Source organism: Sorex araneus, chromosome 8 (genome assembly GCF_027595985.1).
Source record: "Sorex araneus isolate mSorAra2 chromosome 8, mSorAra2.pri, whole genome shotgun sequence".
NCBI classification, from domain to species: domain Eukaryota; kingdom Metazoa; phylum Chordata; class Mammalia; order Eulipotyphla; family Soricidae; genus Sorex; species Sorex araneus.
The window spans coordinates 49,843,081-49,866,789 of NC_073309.1; the positions used below are offsets into that span (position 1 = coordinate 49,843,081).

General features: G+C 53.9%; 1 protein-coding gene across 2 annotated transcripts in view; it reads right to left on the minus strand.

Moving 5' to 3' along the window:
- Window positions 1-6,022: 6,022 nt before the first annotated feature.
- Window positions 6,023-23,709, minus strand: part of PRKD2 (protein kinase D2) — a 29,432-nt gene continuing 11,745 nt past the window's right edge. For both annotated transcript variants that reach the window (XM_004607714.2, XM_055145758.1), the window contains exons 7-19: window positions 21,634-21,711; window positions 21,401-21,554; window positions 19,537-19,654; window positions 18,829-18,906; window positions 17,647-17,905; window positions 15,323-15,375; window positions 15,158-15,230; window positions 13,973-14,079; window positions 12,927-13,088; window positions 8,338-8,436; window positions 7,930-8,197; window positions 6,647-6,732; window positions 6,023-6,387 (exon numbers count right to left, since the gene is read on the minus strand). In XM_004607714.2, coding sequence (XP_004607771.1) covers window positions 6,175-6,387; window positions 6,647-6,732; window positions 7,930-8,197; window positions 8,338-8,436; window positions 12,927-13,088; window positions 13,973-14,079; window positions 15,158-15,230; window positions 15,323-15,375; window positions 17,647-17,905; window positions 18,829-18,906; window positions 19,537-19,654; window positions 21,401-21,554; window positions 21,634-21,711 — 1,748 coding nt within the window. In that variant the 3' untranslated portion in view covers window positions 6,023-6,174. The remainder of the gene's footprint in view (window positions 6,388-6,646; window positions 6,733-7,929; window positions 8,198-8,337; window positions 8,437-12,926; window positions 13,089-13,972; window positions 14,080-15,157; window positions 15,231-15,322; window positions 15,376-17,646; window positions 17,906-18,828; window positions 18,907-19,536; window positions 19,655-21,400; window positions 21,555-21,633; window positions 21,712-23,709) is intronic.

Genomic DNA, 23,709 nt, shown 5'->3' on the forward strand with positions numbered 1-23,709 from the left:
TCTTTCTTTTCTAATCAACCCCTGTGCACAAGGTAACTTGTTTGCAAACTGGAGACACAAAGGAGTCACTTGTGAGTAAAGACACTTAAGACCAGGGGCTGGAGAGACAGTCCAGCGGGTGAGGCACACAGAAGAACCTGGTTCAGTCCCCAGCACTGCATATGGTCTCCCAAATCCTGCCAGTGGTGACCCGTGAGCACAGATCCAAGAGAAGCTCCTGAACACCTCCAGGCATGGCCCAAAGACCAAACACACACATCAGAGAAGACATCTCCTCAGGGGGCTGGAGAGACAGTACAATAGGGCGGTTGCTTTGCATGCAGCTGGTGCTCTAACCCTGGCTTCCCACAGGCAAAGCTTGTGTTCTGGTCCTTTAAGCCATTTCCCCAGCCAGGAGCTGAGCATTCAGAGAGACAGGATTTGAAGTGAACCGCCAGGATGGTATTCCATGACTGCCTGCTGGCCTTCAGTTTATGAAGCAGTTGTGTTTTCTGAGGGCTGGAGTGATAGCACAGCGGGTAGGGCGTTTGCCTTGTACGCGGCCGACCCAGGTTTGATTCCTCTGCCCCTCTCCGAGAGCCTGGCAAGCTGCTGAGAGTATCTCACCCACAGGGCAGAGCCTGGCAAACTACCCGTGGCGTATTGGATATGCCAAAAACAGTAACAATAAGTCTCACAATGGAGACGTTACTGGTACCTGCTTGAGCAAATCGATGATAGTGATACAGTGATGCAGTGTGTTTTTCTGACTTCTGACTGGCCTTGCCAGGTGGGGCCTTAGGTGAATTTTTGGACTCATTGGAGCAAATGGGGAAGGAACTTGAGGTGCGAGCAAGGACACGATCTGTGGGCTGGACAGCACAGGGTTTCCTTTAGTTTGGGGGGGTCTGGCTGCTTGCATGTGTCTGGGGTTTGTTGATCACCACTACCTTTGATTTCTTTCTTGAGCTATACCCAGTGGTACTCAGGACTACCTTCTGGCTCTGTGCTTAGGGGTACCTGTGGGATTGGGGGGATCATGTGTGTCTGGGGATTGAACTGAGACCAGCTGCTTGCCAGGCAAATGTCTGCTCCTTGCTTTATTTCACTGGGCCTGGGTTTGCCACTTTTTTGGCGGAGGAAGGGGGTATACCTGGCGGTGCTCAGGGTTACTCTTGGCTCTGTGCTCAGGAATTCTTCCTGGCTGTGCTTAGGGAACTATCTGAGATGCCTGGGATTGAACCTGACCAGCTGATGCAAGGCAAGCACCTCCCCGCTGCTGTGCTGTTGTTCTGCTCTGGGCTTCCCATTTCTTGAGACATAAAGTTGCTGACAGCTGGGAAGCTGGATATCGTCATCTTTTTTTATTTTAAAAGTGGGGGGGGCTGGAGCGATAGCATAGCGGGTAGGGCATTTGCCTTGCAGGCGGCCGACCCGGGTTCGAATCCCAGCATCCCATATGGTCCCCTGAGCACCGCCAGGGGTGATTCCTGAGTGCATGAGCCAGGAGTGACCCCTGTGCATCGCCGGGTGTGACCCAAAAAAGCAAAAAAAAAAAAAAAAAAGTGGGGGGGAGTTACTCCTGGCTCTGTGCTCTGAGGTTGTTCCAGACCATACAATGTGGGACTGAAACCCAGACCTCCAACACACCAAGCCTGTGTCCATGAGGCTGGAGCGATAGCACAGTGGGCAGGGCATTTGTCTTGCACACAGCTGACCTGGGTTCAATTCCCAGTATCCCATATGGTCCCCTGAGCACAGCCAGGGGTAATTCCTGAGTGCAGAGCCAGGAGTAACCCCTGAGTATCACTGGGTGTGACCAGAAAAAAATAAAACAAAAAAACCTGTGCCCAGTGCATGGATATCCCTGGGGCCTCTGGATTTAGCACTGGGCTCTGGGGCTGGAGCCATGGTACAGTGGGTAGGGCACTTGCCTTGCACGAGGATGACTGAGTTTGTTCCCTTGGCACCCCAGATGGTCTCCCGAGCACCACTAAGAGTGATCCCTGAGCACAACTGGGTGTGGCCCCCAAACAAAACCAAATTAGCGCTGGACTCTTGAGGGAGGGTATGGAAGTGGGGCACGGGGGTGGGTGTCAGGGGTGCTGAAGGACTGGGGGAGCCTTGGAAGGCTTTTGGCTTCAGGGATGTTCGGCAATTCCTGGTGGGCGAGCAAAGCACCTCTTTCTGCTGAAAGTGGCTCAGGCCTGCCCCCTGGTGGTGCCTGCGGGTCACACAGCCAAGGATCTACCGGGGATCCCCAAGACTCAAGGCAAGTGCGTCCACCTCTCCTGTCCGTATGCCCTGTGCGAGGCCAAGAAGAACCAAGACTTCAGATCCGTCTCTTTGACTCCGTGAGTCTGAGAAGAAGTTGCTGGTTTCTTTCCTGTTTTTGTGGGGGTAAGGTGGGAAGGTGGAGTTAACGGACTAAGTTACAATTGGTCTCATGGGGCTGGAGCGATAGCACAGCGGGTAGGGCGTTTGCCTTACATACGACTGACCTGGGTTCGATTCCCAGCATCCCAAGTGGTCCCCTGAGCACCGCCAGGGTAATTCCTGAGTGCATGAGCCAGGAGTAACACCTGTGCATCGCCAGGTGTGACCCAAAAAGCAAAAAGAAATAAATAAAAAAAGAATTGGTCTCACATAACATGGAATGTTCCAGGCTGCTAGAAAAGTCTTTCCTGAAAGATGTAGCAGAGTACTGGGAATGAAACAACCAGGCTGAATTCCAAGGGACCCAAGGGAAGTGGCTCACACAAGCACAAACCACGTGGTGGATACTGGGGTCTCACTGCATTCTTTGATACGGTGAGGGAAAGGCGGGGAAACTGTGAGTTATTTATGGGGTTGGGGGAGGCCTGTGGACTATCAAAGTGAAAGGGGTGGTATGGCCATTAAGGGGTCTGGGTCATTTCCCCCTGCCGTTAAGGGGTATTTATGGACACAGAGGAGACAGTCGGCAGGAAGTGAGTCACTGGGGAGACTAAGTTGGATGCTTGAGTTCCTTTATATAGATTTATCTTGTTGCCATTTTTTTTGTTTTTGTTTTTTGGGTCTCACCCGGCGATGCATCTTGTTGTCATTTTTGAGCCATACTCAATGGTGCTCAGGCCAGGATGGATAGCGGGGTGAAACTCAGGACTTTTGAGTGCAAAGCAGGTGCTCAGCCCTCTGACGTATCCACCTGGGTTCACTAACCATTTTATCACTGTAGTTGGTACAGGGCATCAAACCTGGGCTTCACACATGCCAGACATGTGCTCCCCCATTGACTCACATCTCCAGAGGGTTTCTTTCTTTCTTCCTTTCTTTTTCTTTTATTTTTTATTTTGAGGGGGGATCAAATCCTGGTTGGCCACATATTAGGTAAATGTTCTTCCTGCTATAGAATTGTTCTGCCCCCCTCACACATTCACTTTTGGGCAACACCTGACAATGCTCAGGAGTTACTTCTGGCTCTGAGCTCAGAAATTACTTTATGGCTGTACTCAGATCATATCAGATGAGATGCTGGGTATCAAATCCAGGCCACCTGCATGCAAGGCAAGTGCCATGCCCGCTGTACTGTGGCTCTGGCCCCTGGGTTTTCTGTCTCCACTTTATTCATTGATCATTGAATTTCTCTGTGTGGCTGTTGATTCTGCTGAGGCCTTCTCATACCAGCTCATGGGATTCTGCCATTGGAGCATTGTTCCATGAAAAGGGTACTTTAGAACATGCCCTGACTTGAGAATGTTAAAGAAACTAATGTCTAAGATGAAGTGATTGTCCAAGATCAGATCTGAGTATTTGGGGGGAGGGAGGTGCCACACCTGGCAGTGCTCAGGGGACCATGTGGCACCATGGATAGAATTATGTTCAGCTGCATGCAAGGCAAGCGCTTTAACCCCTACACAAGATCCCCAGCCCAGGTCTAAGTAGTCTTTCTGGACATTTCCCAGCCTGGGTCGGTTGGTAGGGTTGGATTCATGTCAGCCGTCTGCTCTCCTGAATCTCAGATCCTCAAACTCAAGAGCTGCAGTACCCGAGCTGGCCAGCAGAGGGCACAATTGACATAAATTGGGTCAGCCTTTGTCTGGTCTATTTGGCTATAGGAGGGCTAGAGAAAAGGTCTATGGTCAGAAAATCGGGGTAAGGGCTGTGAGCTGGGGGACATTGGTCAATGGGAAAGAGAGGCTCCCTGGACCTGGAACCTCAGGAGCAAGATATAGCTTAAATATATTCAGAAGACCTGATCCAGATCCTTACTGTCTAGGATCAGGCTTTTCTCTCCACTGGATGATAAACCCCCTGAAAGGGGAATGGGGGGGGGGGGGGCTGGAGCAATAGCACAGCAGGTAGGGCGTTTGCCTTGCATGCGTCTGACCCGGGTTCGATTCCCAGCATCCCATATGGTTCCCCGAGCACCGCGAGGAGTAATTCCTGAGTGAGAGCCAGAAGTAACTCCTGTGCATCACCGGGTGTGACCCAAAAAGAAAAAAAAAAGGGGGTATTGGGGTCTCTTCAATGTTTCCTTCCAGACTTGGTAGATGTATGACCAATGGATAAGACAGGGAGCGCGAAAGGGGTTGGAGCCATAGCACAGCGGGGAGGGCACTTGCCTTGCACGTGCAGACCTGGGTTCTCAATTCCTTGCATCCCATAGGGTCCACAAGCATTGCCAGGAACAATTCCTGAGTGCAGAGTCAGGAGTTATCCCTGAGCACCGCCTGGCGTGGTCCCAAAACAAAACAACAAAAAAGTCAGGAAGTGGAAGAGCATACTTGGTGTGTAAAGTCATTACATTATTTTCCAAGAAAATAGCATCAAATGGATTACCTGGATGCTAAGGCACCAGGATCCCAGCTCAAATTCTGTAATTTGTTTTGTTTTGCCTTTTGGGTCACACCCGGCAATTCACAGGGGTCACTCCTGGTTCATGCACTCAGTAATTACTCCTGGTGGTGCTCGGGGGACCATATGGGATGTTGGGAATCGAACTCGGGTCAGCCGCGTGCAAGGCAAACGCCCTACCCGCTGTGCTATCGCTCCAGCTCCCCAGTTCAAACTCTGATCCTGCTTGGCCCCCTAAACACTACCAGGAGTAGCCCCGGAAGCCACCTAAGGCCCTTGAGGGATGGCCCAGATGGTCCCAACACCCCTAGTCCAACATCAATTCCTCTGGCATGATATCACTATAAAATACAAAAATCACTGTATCACTGTCATCCTGTTGTTCATCGATTTACTTGAGCGGGCACCAGTAACATCTCCATTCGTCCCAGCCCTGAGATTTTAGCAGCCTCTCCTTACTCGTCTTTCCCAATGATTGGAGGCTCTTTCAGGGTCGGGGGAATGAGACCTATTATTGTTACTGTTTTTGTCATATCGAATACGCCATGGAGAGCTTGCCAGGCTCTGCCATGCAGGTAGGATACTCTTGGTAGCTTGCTGAGCTCTCCAAGAGGAGCCCCAAAATAAAATAAGAAAACATGGAATGTGGGGTTGGAGCGATAGCACAGCGGGTAGGGCGTTTGCCTTGCATGCAGCTGACCTGGGTTTGATTCCCAGCATCCCATATGGTTGCCTGAGCACTTCCAGGAGTAATTCCTGAGTGAAAAGCCAGGAGTAACCCCTAAGCATCACCAGGTGTGACCCAAAAAGAAAAAAAAGAAAAGAAAAATATGTAATGTGTATAATCTTTCTGCTGTGTGACCCAGACTTGCACTAATGGCATTATTATTAATATTATCATTATTTGCGATCAAGAGTAACACATCAAATTAAAAAAAAAATCAAACCACTGTTTTTCTCTAAACCCTCGACCTCTCCATCAACCCTTCCATTTCCAACTCTTGGTCCATTGTTCTTCCTCTCCTGATGTTTATCTCATCGCCTCCCCTCCTGGTCTTCTTCCTTCCATTCTCTCCTGCACTGAGTCCCCCAGAATCCCTCTTCAGTGCCCTCTCCCCTGCCCCTCACAGTCCCCTCCACCACAACAGCCATTTAACTAGTCTCCGCGCACGATACCACAGTGCAGCTGGGCCAGGGAAGAGTCCATTTTAATGGTTGGGGAATAGACTTTGTGGAAAGTCCCTCGCCAGGCTCCGCCCCAAGGGGTGTGGCCCAAAAGTTTGCACACGAAGCCCCGCCCCGGAACAGTTCCACTTTGGGAGGGTAGCAAAGGGGCAGGCGAGGCGGCTGCACAGGGTCTCAGAGGACGCTGATGCGCTCAGCCAGCCCCTGCATCTCGTGGTCCTGAGGCAGGAGGACCCCACTGAGCTCTCCGTCAGCAAGCAGCCCCGGCCTGGGCAGTGGATGCTCGGCTACGAACTGCTCCCAGCGCGCGTCGTCACTCTCGTGCGTGATATACCTCTCGCCCATCTTGCGCTCCAGTTCTCGGAGGTCCAGCCACGTCTGGTACTCCTGAATCCGGCAAAACAGGGGCTTACTGGGGGGCCGCACGGCGGGCGGCCAGCAGCGTCTGGTGCTGAGGCGCCACATTAATTGCCCAGCCTGTAAGAGGCTCCCTCACAACTGTTCAGCCCCCAAGTCTCCAGCCCGGCCAATCAGAGGCCCATCCCAGACTGACAGTCATGCTTCACTACCTGGACCAATAGCAAATCTGGCTACACCCACCCCTCCAGCCCCGCCCCTTTGCGCTCAGCCCTGCCTCCTGCCTCACCTGTAACCAAGGGTGGCTGAGCGACTTGTCCACACTGTACCGCTTGCGCATCTTCACCTGTAGGAGGTTGTTGATGAGGTCGATGGCTGGAAAGGAGAGAGAGAGAGTGAGAGCTCGAGAACTGCAGGACGGGCCAGAGCGATAGCACGGCGAGGAGGGCGTTAGCCTTCTAGCACGCGGCCGAAACGGGTTCGATCCTCGGCATCCCATAGGGTCCCCTGAGCCAGGAGTAATTTCTGAGTGCAGAGCCCAGGAATAATCCCTGAGCATCACCAGGTGAGACACCACGCTTAAAAATAAAAGTGACCCCCCCAAAAGAAACAAAAAAAAAAAAGACTTCAGGGCAAGGAGCGGTCTCCTCCAATAAGCCACCTGCCTTCCTTCCTTTGGGCTTTGCTTCTTTTCCAAAGCCTCATCTACACCTAACACTCATCTACTCATTTCCTCCTTCAATTACAAATTTGTCTCCCCCCACCACCCAAACGTGGCACACACAATGACTTCTAGGTCTCTTCACCAAGTCTACTTATGACCCTCATACATTTTGTCATGCATAGCTAAGGACGTACTTATCATTTGTACTACTACCCACTTCCTATTTGGGGGAGGGGCAAGCACAGCCGGTGGTGTTTAGGCTTACTCCTGGCTCTGTGCTCAGGGATCATTCCTGGCAGTGCTTGGGGGATCGTTTGGGATGCTGGGGATTGAATCTCGGTTAGCCATCTGTGAGACATGCAAAGCAAGCTCCATCCCTGCCGTACTATCTCTCCAGCCCCCAATTCACTTGGTTTTGGGGCCACATCCTGTGGTGCTCAGGACTTAATTGCCTATTTCGACCCCTGAGCCATATCCTCAGTCCTTGGGGCTCCAATCTTTTAAAAATCCTTCTATTAGGGCCAGATTGATAGTACAGCAGGTGGGCACCTGTCTTACATGCAGCAGACTCGGATCCGATCCCCGGCATCCCAAATTCTCCCCCAAACACCACCAGGGGTGCTCCCTGGGGGACCCTCTCCTTCTCCCCGTTACCCCAGACTTTTGGCTTCCTCAGGTTCAGCTTCTCTTCTAGACTGACCAGGTGACCCTCGCTCAGTTCCCAAGGTGTCAACCAAGGGTCTGCCCTAGCACCTCGGGGGCACTTCCTTCCCATCCCACCTCGAGCTATGTCGGGGCTAGCAAGGATCTGGGTCCAGGATGCCCCTATGGCCCCACCCCTCGCCTAGGAACCACCCCTAGGCCCCACCCACCCCACCCTCCAGGCCCCGCCCCCAGCCCCCGCCCACCTCCCGCAGAGATGAGGCTCCAGGGACAGGCAGGGTACATGAAGGCCGCATTCTGGATCTGGTCGTTGATGTCCTCATCTTCATTGAAGGGAAACGTGCCACTAAGGCTGACATACATGATCACGCCCACTGACCACATGTCCAGGGAGCGGTTGTAGCCCTGGTTGAGCAGCACCTCGGGCGCCAGGTAGGCTGGCGTGCCCACCACGGAGCGCCGGAACGACTTCTCCCCGATGATGCGGGCGAAGCCGAAGTCGCACAGCTTCACCTACAGGGAGCCCGGGATGTTGGGGTGAGGGACCCCCTCTCCAGCGGCCCCGCCCCACAGGAATGATCATGGTCAACGCGCTCCCAGCTCCCCACCCCTGTGGGCTGGGCTCCCAGAAATCAGGGGGGTGCACAGCTGACCTGAGGAAACGGATCGGCTGATGCCAGCAACACGTTTTCGGGCTTCAAGTCGCAGTGGACAATGTTCTTAAAATGGAGGTGCCTCAAGGCCACCAGGATCTGCGCTCACGAGAGAGGACTGGTCAGAGAGAAGGATGAGGGCCCCAGACTCCGTCTGCAGCTTCCAAACCCAGTCCACGCCACTCTCGGGACCCTTTAAAGATACTTCTCCGGGGACCGGAGAGGCACAGGTACACAGAGATCTAAGAAGCCCAGCACTGGGGCCGCAGCACAATACAGCGGCTGGGTGTTTTTTTCTTTCTTTTTGGGTATTTGTGTCACACCCAGTGCTGCTCAGGAGTTACTCCTGGCTCTGTACTCAGGAATCACTCCTCGTGGTGCTCAGAGGACCATGTGGGATGCCAAGGACGGAACACAGGTCAGCGGTGTGCAGGGCAAACACCCTACTCTCTGTGCTATCGCTTCAGCCCCTGGGTGTTTTTTCTTGCATGCAGCCGTCTTGGTTGGATCCAGGGCATCCCATAGGGTTCCTGGGCACCTTGAGCACTTTCAGGAGTTAATCCCTGAAGTACAGGCAGGAGTATGCACTGCACACCGCTGGGTGAGGACCAAATCCAAACAAACAAAAAGAATGGCCACTACACAGGCAGGGGAAGGGTTGGAAGGGGGCTGGGCAGGGGGATACTGGGGATTTTGGTGGTGGAAAGTGTGCACTGGTGAAGGGATGGGTGTTTGATGATTGTATGACCAAAGCTCAAACATAAAAGCTTTGTAATTGTTTCTCACTGTGAATCAATAAAGGGGGGGGGGGAAAGATTCTGTGGGTCCTCCAGATATAAAGAACCAAGATCATGGAGAGTGAGGATAGAAGGGAAGCTTCTGCCTCACCTGTGGCCGACCCGTGTTCAATCCCCAGCACCACATATGGTGCCCCAGGTCTAGCTGTGTGACTCCTGAATACAGAGCCAGGAATAGCCCCTGAGCACCACCAGGTGTGGCTCCCAAACAAAAACAATGGTACATGGGGCTGGAGTGGTAGCACAGTGGGTAGGGTGTTTGCCTTGCACGAGGCCGAGGCCGACCTAGGTTCGATTCCCAGCATCCCATATGGTCCCCTGAGCACCGCCAAGAGTAATTCCTGTGTGCAGAGCCAGGAGTAACCTCTGAGCATCGCCAGGTATGACCCCAAAAAAAAGCAACAAAACAAAACAAAACAAAAAAACAATAGTACAGCATGTAAAGTTCTTGCTGCACTCGGCTGACCCGGGTTCAATCCCCGGCATTCCATATGGTCCCCTGTGCACAGCCAGTGGTGATCCCTGAGTGCAGAGCCAGGAGTAACCCCCTGGGTCTCGCTGGGTGTGGCCCAAAGAGGAAAAAGAAAAGCATAAAATAAAAGAGCTATAAATAAAGCTGTGGTTTGTGCCAGGATGTGGCTCAGCGGTAGAACATTTGCCTCATATGTGTGAAGTCCCGAGTTCCATCCCCCACCCCGCCTCCTGCCCCTGCCCCCAGCACAGGTTTTCATGGAGATACTATTGTTTGATTCTTTTTCCTTTTCTTCTTCTTCTTTTTTGGAGCCAGGGATCAAATCTACGGCCTCACATAGGAGACAAAAGAGATAGGTACTACCTATATCTACCCTTGAGTCCTGAGGCCTTTCTGATTCAATCTTTTAAAAATATTTTTATTGGGGCTAGAGCAATAGCACAGTAGGTAGGGCTTTTGCCTTGCTCGCGGCCGACCCAGGTTCGATCCCCAGCATCCCATATGGTCCCCTGAGCACCATCAGGAGTAATTCCTGAGTGATGAGCCAGGAATAACCCCTGTACATCGCCAGGTGTGACCCAAAAAGCAAAAAAAAAAAAAATTTTTTTAAAAAAATCTGGGCCAAAGCATTAGTACAGTGGTGTGCCCTTGCCTTGCATGTGGCCATCCCTGGTTTGATCCTTGGCATCCCATTTTGACCCCTGACCCCCGCCAGAAGTGATTCCTGAATGCAGAGCCAGAAGTAACCCCTGAGCACCACTGGGTGGGCCCCAAAACAAAACCAAAATTATATTGGAGGCCAGAGTGAAAGTACTGGCTAGGGTGCTTGTCTTGCACACAGGTGACCCAGATTTGATCCTGGCATCCCATAGGTTCCCCCAAACACCACCCGGAGTGCTCCCTGAGCACAGACAGAGCCAGAAGTATCTCTAGGTACTCAGGCCCCAAAACAAACTCCGCCTCCCAAAAAAAGTTTTGTTTTTTTTTTTTTGAAGGGGCCAAGAGAGAGTTGAGTGGTAAGGTACTTGCAAGTGGCTAGCCGGGGTTCCACTCACTGAGAGAGGCAGAGAGAGCTCAGTGGACTGAGTGGACCTTTCCGGAGGGAGACCCCAGGCCTGAATCCCAGCACGACACGGGACCCTGAGCACTTACGGGTGTAGCCCCAAAAGCACAGCAAAACCCAAAAAGGTGAACAATCGACAGCATCATTGTTTAGGAATAGGCTCAGTAATAAAACAGGAAAAACTGAGTGATGATAATTTTATAGAATAGAGGGGGCCGGAGCAATAGTCCAGTGGGGAGGGGGTTTGCCTTGCTTGGGGTCAACCTGGGTTTGATCCCTGGCATCCCACAGGGTCCCCAGGGCACTGCCAGGGGTTATTCCTGAGTGCAGAGCCAGGAGCAACCCCTGAGCATCTCTGAGTGTGACCCCCCCAAGAAAAGAATAGAATAGAGGGACTGGAACAATAGCACAGCGGATAGGGCATTTGCCTTGCACGAGGCTGACCCGGGTTTGATTCCCAGCACCCCATATGGTCCCCTGAGCACCACCAGGAGTAATTCCTGAGTGCAGAGCCAGGAATAACCCCTGAGCATCGCTGGGTATAACCCAAAAAGTAAAAAAAAAAAAAAAAAAAAAAAAGAGTATAAAACAGTTATAGATAATAAAAGAATAGAGGGCTGGAGTAAAGGAAGGAGGACGCTTGCCCTGCACAATCTACTGGGTTCAATCTCCAGCATCTCATATGGTCCTCAGAGCACTGCCAGGAGTGATTCCTGAGTGCAGAGCAGGAATGAGCCCTGAGCACTATACAGTGGGGCCCAATTACCCCCCAAAACAAAACAGTACTATTATTACTATTATATATAAAAATACTATAATAAGAAATAATAAATAGCTTAAATTTTTTGTAACAATAATAGCAGTCATTAACACTATGGAAGAATAAGTATAATGATATAATGATAATAATAAATCACTCTATTTCCTGCTCTTGCTCCCTGTGATGGATAAGCCCTGGGGCTGCATTTCTGCAGGGAAACAGGAGTGGGGCCGGACCCCCGCCCCTCTGCACAGTTGATTCATCCCTTAGATTGTTCAACCAACATTTCTCTGGGCCTGGCCTGACACTGGGCAGTGATGGTGACACAGTGATGGTGACAGTGATGAGTGGGCAGGGCTGGGACAGATAATGCTGACCATGACGAGGATAAATGAGGGGTCCTAAGACTTCTGTAACACTTACTGGGTGCCAGGCATGGCTCTCAGAGTGTTTTGTGGGGGGTAGGTCATCGCACTCAGTGGTGCTCAGGGAGGTGCTCCTGGAGCTGCTCAGGGGACTGTGGGGTGCCATGATTGAACTGGGGTCAGCCACATGCAAGACAAATGCCCTCCTGTTGGACTATCACTTCAGCACTATTCTCATTTTTTTTGGGGGGGGATCACATCTGGCGGTGCACAGGGGTTACTCCTGGCTCATGTACTCAGGATTCACTCCTGGCAGTGCTCGGGGGACCATATGGGATGCTGGGAATCGAACCTGGGTTGGCCTTGTGCAAGGCAAATGCCCTACCCGCTGTGCCATCGCTCCAGCCCCTCATTTATTTATTTATTTTTTTCTTTTTGGATCACACCTGGCAATGCACTGGGGTTACTCCTGGCTCTGCACTCCTCAGAAATTACTCCTGACGAGCTTGAGGGATCATATGGGATGCTGGGGATTGAGCCCAGGTTTGGTCGCATGCAAGGCAAACACCTTCCCTGCTGTACTATTGCTCTGGCCCCTGTCCTCAGACTTATAAAAACTGATTTAGTTTGCACAGAGACCCCATTTTACAGGTGAAGAAACTGAGGTTCTGGATCAAGAAACATGCCTAGGGTCACAGAGCTGGTGAGTTTTGCATCTGGGATTTTTTTTTTTTTTTTTGTGGGACGGAGTTTTGGGGCCAGCAGTGCTAAGGGATTTGGGTTCGATGCCCAGCACTGCATGGTCCCGTAGGGTTTGCTAAGGGACCATGCAATACTGGAATGTTGGGGATCAAGCCCAGGTGAACTTGGGGCCCTTCACATTCCAAGTCTACACTCCCATCCCTTGATTTTTTATTCTTTTTGCCTCTGCATTCAGGAATCACTCCCGGTGGTGCTTGAGGGACCATATGGGATGCTGGGGACCGAATCCAAACTGGCCGCATACGAGGCAAATACCCTCCCCACTCCCCGACCAGGGCTCTGGCCCCTCCCATCCCTTGAGTGCCTGCTCCTGTGACTCCCCACTCCGGCTGCCTGCCTCCCAGAGCGGGGAGGGGAGGTGGCGGCGCACCTGGGTGATGAGGAACTTGGTGAGACGCTCGGGAAGCCGCCCCTTCTCGCTGGACAGGATCATCTCCAGCATGTCCCCATGCAGCTTCTCCATCACCACGAAGACCTTCTCGGGCGTCTCAAACATGCACTCCAGGTTCACGATGCCCGAGTGCCGCAGACTCTAGGGAGTAAGGACAGCGCGGGGGAGAGGTGAGGGAGCCTGGAGGACCAGCTCTGGGCGAGGGCTGGGAAGATGGGGGGGCTCCTTCCCTGGGGGCGGCAGGAAGCTGCCAGCATCTGCACAGCGTGACATCGGGCTGAAGGCCCTGGCTGCGGTGTGGAGGGTGGAGGTGGTTCCTAAGTTTGGGTCTTCCTGTGGGGCTGACTCAAGGCTCCCGGACTCTGGCCCTTCACACTCTCTCCCCCACCCGGGTCTGTCTCTCTGAGCTGTAGAACCTCCTCCCTCTTCCCAGCCCTGGCCTGGCTCAGCCCTTTTCTCCCACTCTGGCCCTCATTCAGCATCCCTGGATCCTTCCCCTTCCGGCCCACCTACCCACCAATGACAGCCAGAGAGACTTTACATTTTTTTTTTTTCCCACACCCGGTTGTGCTCAGGTCTTACTCCTGGTTCTGCACTCAGGAATTACTCCTGCTGGGGTTTGGGGGTCATACGAGATGCTGGGGATCGAACTTGGGTCAGCCACATGCAAGGCAAATGCTCTCCCGCTGTGCTATCTCTGGCCCCTGGAGAGGTTTTTTTCTGAAGTACACAAACGGTTCTTCCTTCCTTGCTCATTCTCCTACACGGCTCCTTAGGGGAAACCCACCCCTCTCCAGAAGTCATCTAGGATCTTCGAACCCCTTCAAGTTCCCTTCCAGCTTACTCCAGCAGAGGCAGAGCGCCACCCCCTCCCCTGTCTCTGCCAACAGGTCCCCTCTCCTCCAGGAAGTCTTCCCTGACTGCCCCCACCCCCAGCGCCTCAAATGGGTTATTGGAACCTGGCCCAGAGAAAATGATGAGAAGGGCCTTCCTGGGTGGGCACAGGGTAAGGTCACGGAGCTCACCTGCAGGATGGCCACTTCATTCCGGAGCTGGCTCTCCTGCTTGGTGGGGAAGCGTAGTTTGTCGATGACCTTCACTGCAACATCCCGGCCTGTCTTACGGTGCTTTCCTGCATGGGCCAGGGAAAATGCAGGGAATAGGACCTTCCCAGTCCTGGCAAAAGGGAATCCCTTGCAGAGACATGGCCAGAGCTGGACAGAGGTAGACAGAAGCAGCTGGGGGGGCTAAGAGGCCCTCAGGAGAGAAATTGGTGGGGCTGGAGCCATAGACCAGTGGGTAGGATGTTTGCCTTGCATGTGGCCGTCCTAGGTACCATCTCCAGCATCCTATACAGTCCTTTGAGAACTGTCAGGAATGATTCCTAAGTGCATTGTCAGGAGTAACCCTTGAGCATCGCCAAGTGTGACCCAAAGAGCCAAAAGAGAGAGAGAGAGAGAGAGAGAGAGAGAGAGAGAGAGAGAGAGAGAGAGAGAGAGAGAGAGAGAGAGAGAGAAACAGGCAATATGGGGTAGGGGGTCTGAGCATGCAGGTGGGGTGAAGAAAAGAAAGGCACAAAGATCTGGGGCCAGAGTGACAGGACAGAGGGAAGGGCGTTTGCCTTGCACATGGCTAACCTGAGTTTAATTCCCAGCACCCAATTTGGTCTCCCGAGTACCAACAGGAGTGAATCCAGAGCACAGAGCCAGGAGTAACCCCTGAGCATCTCCAGGTGTGGCTCAAAAAGGGGGAAAAAAAAAACCAAAACCCCAAAAACACAAAAAAAACCCAGAATTGGTGGCGAAGCTGTAATACAGCAGGAGGGCGTTTGCCTTGCACCTGGCCAACCAGGGTTCCGTCTCCGGCATCCCATACGGTCCCCTGAGCACGGCCAGGAATAATTTCTGAGCATAGAGCCAGGAGTAACCCCTGAGCATCTCCGGGTGTGACCCAAAAGGAAAAAGAAAAAAAGGCCAGAGTTCCGCTGATGTCAATCATGGGAAACCAGAGTGCTGACCAATCAGAATCGAGGACCGTGGGCTGTCGCCAATCAGAACACAGGCTGCACCCTCTCGTCTAACAACCAGGAAAGGCCACCCTAGTTCCCAGGCTACCCGCGCCCGGGGTCCAGTCTTTCACGTCAACCCAATGGGAAGGTGCGAGCCTCCAAACTCCCCGCACCCCGCGGGCCGTTTCCCGAACACCCTTACCTCCGTACACCACACCAAACTGCCCGGAGCCCAGCACCTCATCGGGGAAGATCTGGTATACGGTGGCAATGTCCTGGGGGGAAGGGTTTCGGGGAGTCAGGCTGGAGAAGGCCCCACCCAGGCCGAGGGGCCGTGCAGGGGAGGATGGGCCGTGCTGGGACTCACCACGTTCTCTTGGATCTGGCTGTTGGACACAGAGATGCTCAGAGAAGCTTGTCCTGGGGGGAGAGGAGAGGCAGAGATGAGGGACCCCAGACTCTGTTGAGGTTTTTGGGTCACACCCAGCGATGCTCGGGGCTTACTCTTGGCTCTACACTCAGGGATCTCTCCTGGCGGTGGTGCATAAGGGACCACATGGGAAGCCCAGGGTGGGGGAGGGGCGGGGGAGATGGAGATGGGACTGTATTATCACTCTATTATCACTCCGTCCCCACCCAGGATCTCTTCGCCCCTAAACCCAGAGGCAGTTTCTGGAGCCAGACCTCGAGGATTCAAATCCAGACCTCCCAACGCGCATGTGGATGGGGTGGCTACACTAGGAGCGCCAGCGTCCTCACTGGGAGAAGGGGACCGCCAGGGGAAGAAGTGAAGTGGGGGGTGGGGTGGGGATGCGGTTCCTTGAGGCGACGCTGTAAGATGACTGTGTGAATTTCCCCCAGAATCAAGGAGGGCTGTGCCAGGGGGAGCTGGGATGCAGTGGCCAGTCTGAGCCTGCTGCCTCTTCCCAGAGGCGGCAGACACGCCCACCACCCCCACCTTCCTGCCATTTGAAAGTCTCTCTTCACCCCTCCCTCCCCCAATTCAGCTTCCAGGTCTCTCTCCTGCTGTCCCTCAGCCCTGCCCCTCTCCCCACTGTGCTCGCACCCATGTTACAGCCCCTCGGTGCCCTGGGAGAAAGTCGAGCCTCGGGATGACCTGATGGAGAGGCTGGTCCCTCCTCTACCTCTGTGACCCCCAAGGGCTGGGAAGGCAGCTCAAGGGACCATAGCGCCTGCTCTGCGATGTGGGATTCGGGGTTTGATCCCTGGCACAAGGAGAAATCTGAACCCGGCTGCTGCCAGGTGTGGCTCCAAAGGCCAAAAACCGGGAACACTGTGGGGCCAGAGCGATAGGACAATGGAGAGGGCATCTGCCTACACATGGCCAGCCCAGGTTTGATCCCCAGCAACCCATAAGGTCCCCTGAGCACTGACAGGAATGATTCCTGAGTACAGAGACATAATTAAGCCCTAAGCATCACTGGGTGTGGCCCCAAACCAAAGAATCAGGCTTCCCTGTATTCCTTATACCTTGAACTGTTACTCAGGTTTTCTCCTACCACTGGGCCTTTGCACCTGCTGTTCCCTGTGCTGAGAATGCATTTTTCCCCTCAATCTGCCTCAAGTTAAATCCTCCCCACTCTGGGCCAGATGGCCGGCTCAAAGGGCTGTGACACACACTTACATATGAGGGCCCATGCACCATCCCCAGTGCAGAGGGTCCCACAAGGCCTGGAGGGAGTAACCCATGAGCACAGAGCTGGGAGTAGCCCCTGAGCACTACTAGATGTGATCCCCCTAAATAAACAGCTCAAACAAAAAATCAGGGCGGGAGCTAAGTACATCTGGTTGGGTGCCTGCCTGGCATACGTCAACTGGGTTTGATCCCCAACACCGCACAGAGTCCTCCAAGCACTGCCAGGGGTAATTTCTGAGCACAGAGCCAGGAGTAAGCCCTGAGTACCACTAGGTGTGGTACCCACCAACACACACACACACACACACACACACACACACACACATACACACACACACTTATTCATTCCTGTTCTTCATCCTCGGCTGAAGCAATAGCATAGCGGGTAGGGCGTTCACCTTGCACGCAGCTGATCCGAGTTCGATTCCTCCGTTCCTCTCAGAGAGCCCGGCAAGCTACCGAGAGCATCCCGCCCATACGGCAGAGCCTGGCAAGCTCCCCATGGTGTATTCGATATGCCAAAAAACAGTAACAAGTCTCACCATGGAGACGTTACTGGTGCCCGCTCGAGCAAATCGATGAGCAATGGGATGACAGTGACAGTTTTCATCCTCAACCCCTGGGACCAAGTTCAATTCCTCGAGCCCATGTTCCCTGTCCCGTCTGACACTCAGGGCCATCCATCACTCACACCAGAGTATGAAAGTAGGACCCTGGAATTCAGATCCCCCTTCACCTCTGAAGTGACTTCCCATTTGCGAGCCCCTCTTCTCTCTCCTTCTCAGGTGCTCCTGAGTGCTCCCTCCTCCATGAATCCCTCCTGGAATACCTGAGGCCTGGGCCCAGCTGGGATCAGCTTGGGAAGGGGACCTGTCCGAGGGCACGCACCAGTCCAGAGCTGGGCAGAGCGTGGACTACACGCCTGTTGAGTCTGGAGGCCACATACTCATGGGGCCACCCCTGGTACCTGGGACTCGCCCCAGGCCTACGCCCAGCCAGGATCCAGCTCACAGGGCCCCAGGAGGGGAACTTACGGTGGGGAGTGTGGCCAGGAGCGCTCGGCGCATCCTGGAGGATAACGGGCATCAAAGCCTGGCGGATGGCGGTCTCCCAGCCCCGGGCAGCCTCAGCCCCCTGCCCACTCGGTGCTCCGGGAGCCCCGCCTGGCGTCTCGCCCACGAAGTAGGTGGCGTTGGCAGTGATGATCTCGAAGCAGTGTGGGTTGGTGCCAGGTGGCACAAGGCTGAAGTTCTGGGCAGGTTCCACCGCAAGGATCTCCGACAGTGGGATTTCCTACAGGCGAGGGCAGGGCATGTTAGGGGATGAAGAGCACAGGGGATACAGGGGCAGCAGGGAAAGGTGTGGTGGGAGTGGAATGAGCAGGCAAAGGGCCTCTTAATGGCACTGACACTGAAGTAGACACCAGAAAGGAAAGAGGAGGCCAGCAGGCAGAGAAGCGGTGGACACAGCATGTGCAAAGGCCCTGTGGTATAAAGGGCTTGAGTTCAGGGAAGGTAGCACATCCACAACTTGGGGTGTAGTGCTGGGCTGCCTCATGCTTGGTTAGTAAATGAGGGGTTGGGGTGAGGGCTGCAGAAGGAGCCTCAGCCTTCTCTCCAGGGGACCCTGGGGACCCCAGGTTTATTTTATTTTTGGTGTGTGTGGGGGGGTGGGCACTATACTGGGCAGTGTTCTAGGGGTTACTCCTGGCTCTTGCACTCAGTAATTACTCCTGGCAGGCTCTGGAAACCATAGGGGGTCTCTGGGATAGAATCCAGGACAGCCAAGAACTAGGCAAGCGCCCTCCCTGCTGTGCTATGGCTCCAGCCCCATGTCCCGAGTTTCTTTCAAGGGCAATGGGGCCATGGGAGCATTCTAATGGCTGGAGGCAGCTCCTCTGGCTGCCACGGGGACAAGGGAGAGGCCAGGCCAGGGGGAGGAAACTGCCGCACGCATGTCTGCAGGCTGCACACAGCGCTACAGAGTGGTGGTGAATACAGGGGAATGAGCCAGTCATGAGAAACGAGTGACCACCCCAAAGTCTTGGGCTTCCTGTAGATCCCTCTGAATTCCGTCCCCGCCGCCGCCCCCGGCACACAACTTAGATAGGTCCTGCTGGGGGGCACACACTCATGGACAGGCGGCAGTGGGTGGCCTGAGGTACTGGGAGAGGAGTGGGGTGCGGGCGCGCAGGGGTAGGGGGTAGCTGGGGCCACCTTGTAGTATCTGTTGGTCGTGTTGTTCTGGAAGAGCGTGATGCACTTGCAGTCCAGACGCCAGTAGTGCCGCTTCCTCTGCAGGGAGACGTGGGGGGTTCCGATGGGGTCTGGCTTCTGCCCACCTTCCAGCCTCCAGCAGAGGCCCCCCCCCATGCCTAACTCTGCCAACTAACCCCACCCCAACGACTTAGTCCACCCACCGATACCCCCAGCCAAGCCCGCCCAACAACTAGCCCCGCCCACAACTCCCCCCACCCCTCAGAGATTCAAACCACATGGGCAACTCCAACCCCTCATAGGCTGCACTGCTGCCCAGGCCAGTCCTACTCCCACCTGTCCCCTTGTTAAACTAATCTTAACCCTTCCCCTTACTTCCTGCCTTGCCCTGATCTTGCCCAGCTATGGCAAACTTCTCCTTTCCTGTCATTTAATCCCAATTTTGCTCCATCTGGACATACACACGCACGCACACAGGTATACAGGTACACAGGCACACACACACACACACACACACACACAGAGGCACACATGTGCACGCACACACACCCGCTCGAGCTCTACACACACACACACACACACACACAAGCACACGCACACACATGCCCGCACGCGCGCCCTTGACTGACTTTAGTTTAATCCTGCCCGAGCCCAGATCTCACCCTCCACAACCTTGACCCTCCTGGGCTCCCGCCCGCCCCCGCTCACCAGCGTGTCCTTGCTGCTGTAGTGCACCACCCACCCCTCTCGCAGGGTGGTGCTGGACTTCCGTGTCGTGTGTCGCACCGACTGCACCACCCTCATCAGCGGAATGTACCCCAGGGAGCTGTGGGTGCATGAAGGGGAAAGGGAGAGGGTTACAAGCAGAAAATAACGTTACTGCGGGGCACGTGGCAGGGAGTGGAGTGGGGGATTAGGGGGAGCCACACCTCAGATGTTCCAGAGTGAAAAAGAGGGGGTTCTAGGGGCCAGAGAGGTGGCAGAGAGTAAGACACTTGCCTTGACAGCCTTGGATGTGACCGACCCCTGAGCACCACTGGGTGTGGCCCAAGACCATCCCCGAGGTACAACAAACGTGTGTGTGTGTTCACTAGAGAGAACCATGTGAAGAGGCTGGGTTCACACTATCTGTCAAATCGTCTCCAAGCTTTGTGCCTCGGTTTCTCCACCCAAAGGGTGAGAAAGCCATGAAGAGCTTATGAGGGGCTAAATTCTTAGCTTGGCACATGGCAGGCCTCAAATTAGGGGCCCTGAGCAGGCGACACAGTGATGGTGCTGTCAGTGGTGTGACACTGGGCAGGAGACAACCTCTCTGGGTTTCCCTCATCTGTGGGAGGAGAGGGAAGCGCCCCCAGCTCAAACAGGAACCAATCATCCTGAACCCTGTGCCAGGCTTTGGCTGACAGCCCCTATACGGCCCTTTGCCTGTCTGAGAGTGTCCTCCTGTGTGTAACAGGCTGTCTCCCAACACTCCTACCCTCCAGTCAACAAGTTTCTATTCTAACAGCTCTTACAGTTCCCAAAGTTCGGGGTTCCTGGCAGTGGCTCTCAGGGGGCACCCGTAAGGAACCCTTCTTAAATTCAGATGCTCTGTCCACAGAACTTCAGCCACCATCCTCTTCCACTCACCCTTCCTGCTCCAAGCACACAGGGCAATTGCAGTTGCCAGAACATGCTTGGTCCGACCCCAGGGCCTTTGCACCTCCTGGCCCCAGGTAGAGTGGTAGTTCTCTGACGCTTTCACTGGTTTTGCTCACGGTAGATGAGGTTAGAATCAGCAGGTACTCGTTAAGTATTTACCGATATGGGCCAGAGAGAAAGCTCAACAGGTTGAGAATGTGTGTTGCCTGCAGGTTGCTATCATAGTCCCCCAGGTACTTGCTTGGAGTTGTCCCCCACATTGAGCCAGAAGCAGCCACTAAGCACTGCTGTTGTGCCCCACTAATACACAAAACATGAACAGATGCAGGGATGCGCGGAAGGGCCATTCTCCCATAGTTAATGCTGCCTTGATCCAAGGGGTCAAGTTTTTGTTTTTTTTTTTGCTTTTTGGGTCACACCCGGTGATGCTCAGGGGTTACTCCTGGCTTTGCACTCAGGAATTACTCCTGGCGATGCTCGGGGGACCATATGGGATGCCGGGGACTGAACCCAGGTCAGCCGCGTGCAAGACAAACGCCCTACCCTCTGTGCTATCACTCCGGCCCCACCAAGGGGTCAAGTTTTGTTTTAGTTTTGGTTTGGGGGCCACACCCCCCTGGTGCTCAAGACTTAGTCGCAGCTCTGTGCTCAGGGCTCTGTGCTTAGTCGTGGCGGTGTGCGGGAAACCCTATGCAGTGTTGAGAATCACCCTTGGATAGACCACATGCAGGGTGAGCGCCTCACCTCACCCCCTGCGCTAGCTCTGTGGCCCAGGGTGGGAACTTTTCAAAGCTGAGCCTAACGAACAAAGTTCAAAAACAGTTTGGGTGCTTGCGAAGGCTCATCTTGGGAACCTGGGAACAGGCCCTGTGTGAGGGAAAGGGGAACCCTGGGAGATGGGGTGGGACTGCCCCAAGGGGGCCCTGGGTACCTCTGGGCCTTGCCACCCTCGCCCTCCTCCTCCTCGCTGGCACGAAGGGCGTTCTCTGCATGGGAGCCAGGGATGACGCCTGTGTCATCAGGCTCGTCCAGGAGCGCGGTCTTGTCCGCCTCTGCGAAGTCTGTGGCCTCCTCCATCGGCACGTCTGGGGAGGGACAAGGGCCGCTGAAGGGATGCCCCCAGGTCACGCCCGCTCCCCGCCCAGATGCCAGCCTTTCTCTTACCTCCATTGAGGAGGGCCTCTCCCAGACAGTCATTAGGCACGCGGGTGGCGCAGCGTTTGTGACAGTTAAACTTGCAGTCTGGTAGGGGTCCAGCCGATGCGGAGACAGTGCAGGGACAGAGAGTGTGAGACACGAGACACGGTCTGGACCCCGAGCCCCCACACCCCGGAGTTGGCTCTTGCTGTCCTGGCAGGAAGTCCGGCCACCCCCTCCTGGCTGTCCTTGAGTCTGATTCCCAGGGAGGAAGCGGTTGTGTGTCGAGGAAATGAGGGTCTGGGGCTTGAACTCCCACCAGGTCTAAAGTCCTAACACTGGAGATGGACATTAACAAGATTTCTAGGGGCTGGAGCAATAGCACAGCGGGGAGGGTGTTTGCCTTGCACACGGCCGACCCAAGTTCGATTCTCAGCATCCCATAGGGTCCCCTGAGCACCGCCAGGGGTAATTGCTGAGTGCAGAGCCAGGAGTAACCCCTATGTATTGCCGGGTGTGACACAAAAAGAAAAAAAAAAAAGATTTCTAGCTTGGAAAAGGTGGGGGCAAGGAAAAGAAGGGGGAATATGGTTTGGGGACTATACCCGATGGTGCCCAGGCTACTTCTTTTTCTTCTTTATTTTTTTTTTCTTTTTGGTTTATACCTCGTGATGCTCAGGGGTTACTCCTGGCTCTGTACTCCAAATTACTCCTGGCGGTGCTTGGGGGGACTACATGGGATGTTGGGAATCGACCCCGGGTTGGCCGTGTGCAAGAAAAAGGCCCTTCCTGCTGTGCTATGGGCACAGCCCTTTGGGGCTACTTCTTGTCTGATGTTAGGGGAATGGAGTCGAGGCTCCCAGGTGTAAAACCTGCACTTCCGTGCACTTTGCCATCTCCCCAGGCCCTGTGATTCTAATTTGTTTTTTTTTGGGGGGGGGTGGGCACAACTGGCAGTGCTCTTGGATCACACCTGGCAGGCTTGGGGGACTATCTGTGATGCTGGGGATAGCACCCAGGTCAGGGGGCCGGAGCAGGGAGGCTGTTTGCCTTGCACAGCGGCCGACCTGAGTTTGATCCCCAGCATCCCATATGGTTCCCTGAGCACTGCCAGGAGTAATTTCTGAGTGCAGAGCCAGGAGTAACCCCTGAGTAATCCCTGAGCACCACGGGGTGTGACCCAAAAAGCAAAAATAATAAAACAAAAAACAGAAAACCCAGGTCAGGGGGCTGGAGCAATAGCATAGCAGGTAAGGCATCTGCCTTGCACACAGACGACCCGGGTGCGATTCCCCGCATCCCATATGGTCCCCCAAGCATCACCAGGAGTAATTCCTGAGTGTAGAGCCAGGAGTAACCCCTGAGTATCATCGGGTGTGACCCAAAAAGCAATAAATAAATAAATAAATAAATAAAATAAAGCCCAGATCAGCTGCGTGCAAAGCAAACACTCCACAAGCACAACACTCCACCCACTGTTGTATTTCTACAGCTCCATCTTGAATTCTTTAGGGTTTTTGTTTGTTTGGAGGCCACACCTGGTGATGCTCAGAAGTTACTTCTGTCTCTGCTCTCAGGAATCACTCCTGGCAGTGGTTGGGTGGGAACCACAGCAAATGCCAGGGATTGAACCCAGGTCAGCCCTGTGCAAGGCAAACACCCTCCCTGTTGTCCTATCACTCTGGGCCCCCATCTACAATGCTTGAACCCTGTGTTACTGAGGTCCTCTAAACTGGTGGTTCCTCCTAATCCCATGTCCCCAATAAAAGTATTCATATAGAGAAGTGGGGAGAAAGGTTCTCACATTCTAATTTCAGAATTCCATTCTTAGGAGTTTTAAATCTAAATGACTTTGATTCTAGAACTTCATAAAAAAAAAAAATCTACAGGACTTCAAGTCTAGAACTCCAAGTCCTAATGGAGAAGGTGCCAGAATTCCAGAATCCCTAAGATTCTAGGTCAGGATTCAAGGACACCCCTTCTAAGCCTCTATGCCCCTAAAGGATTCTACTTCTATTTTTGAGCCACATCCGGCAATGTTCAAGGGTTACTCCTGGCTCTGAGCTCAGGAATCACTCCTGGTGGTGCTCAGGGGGCCCTATG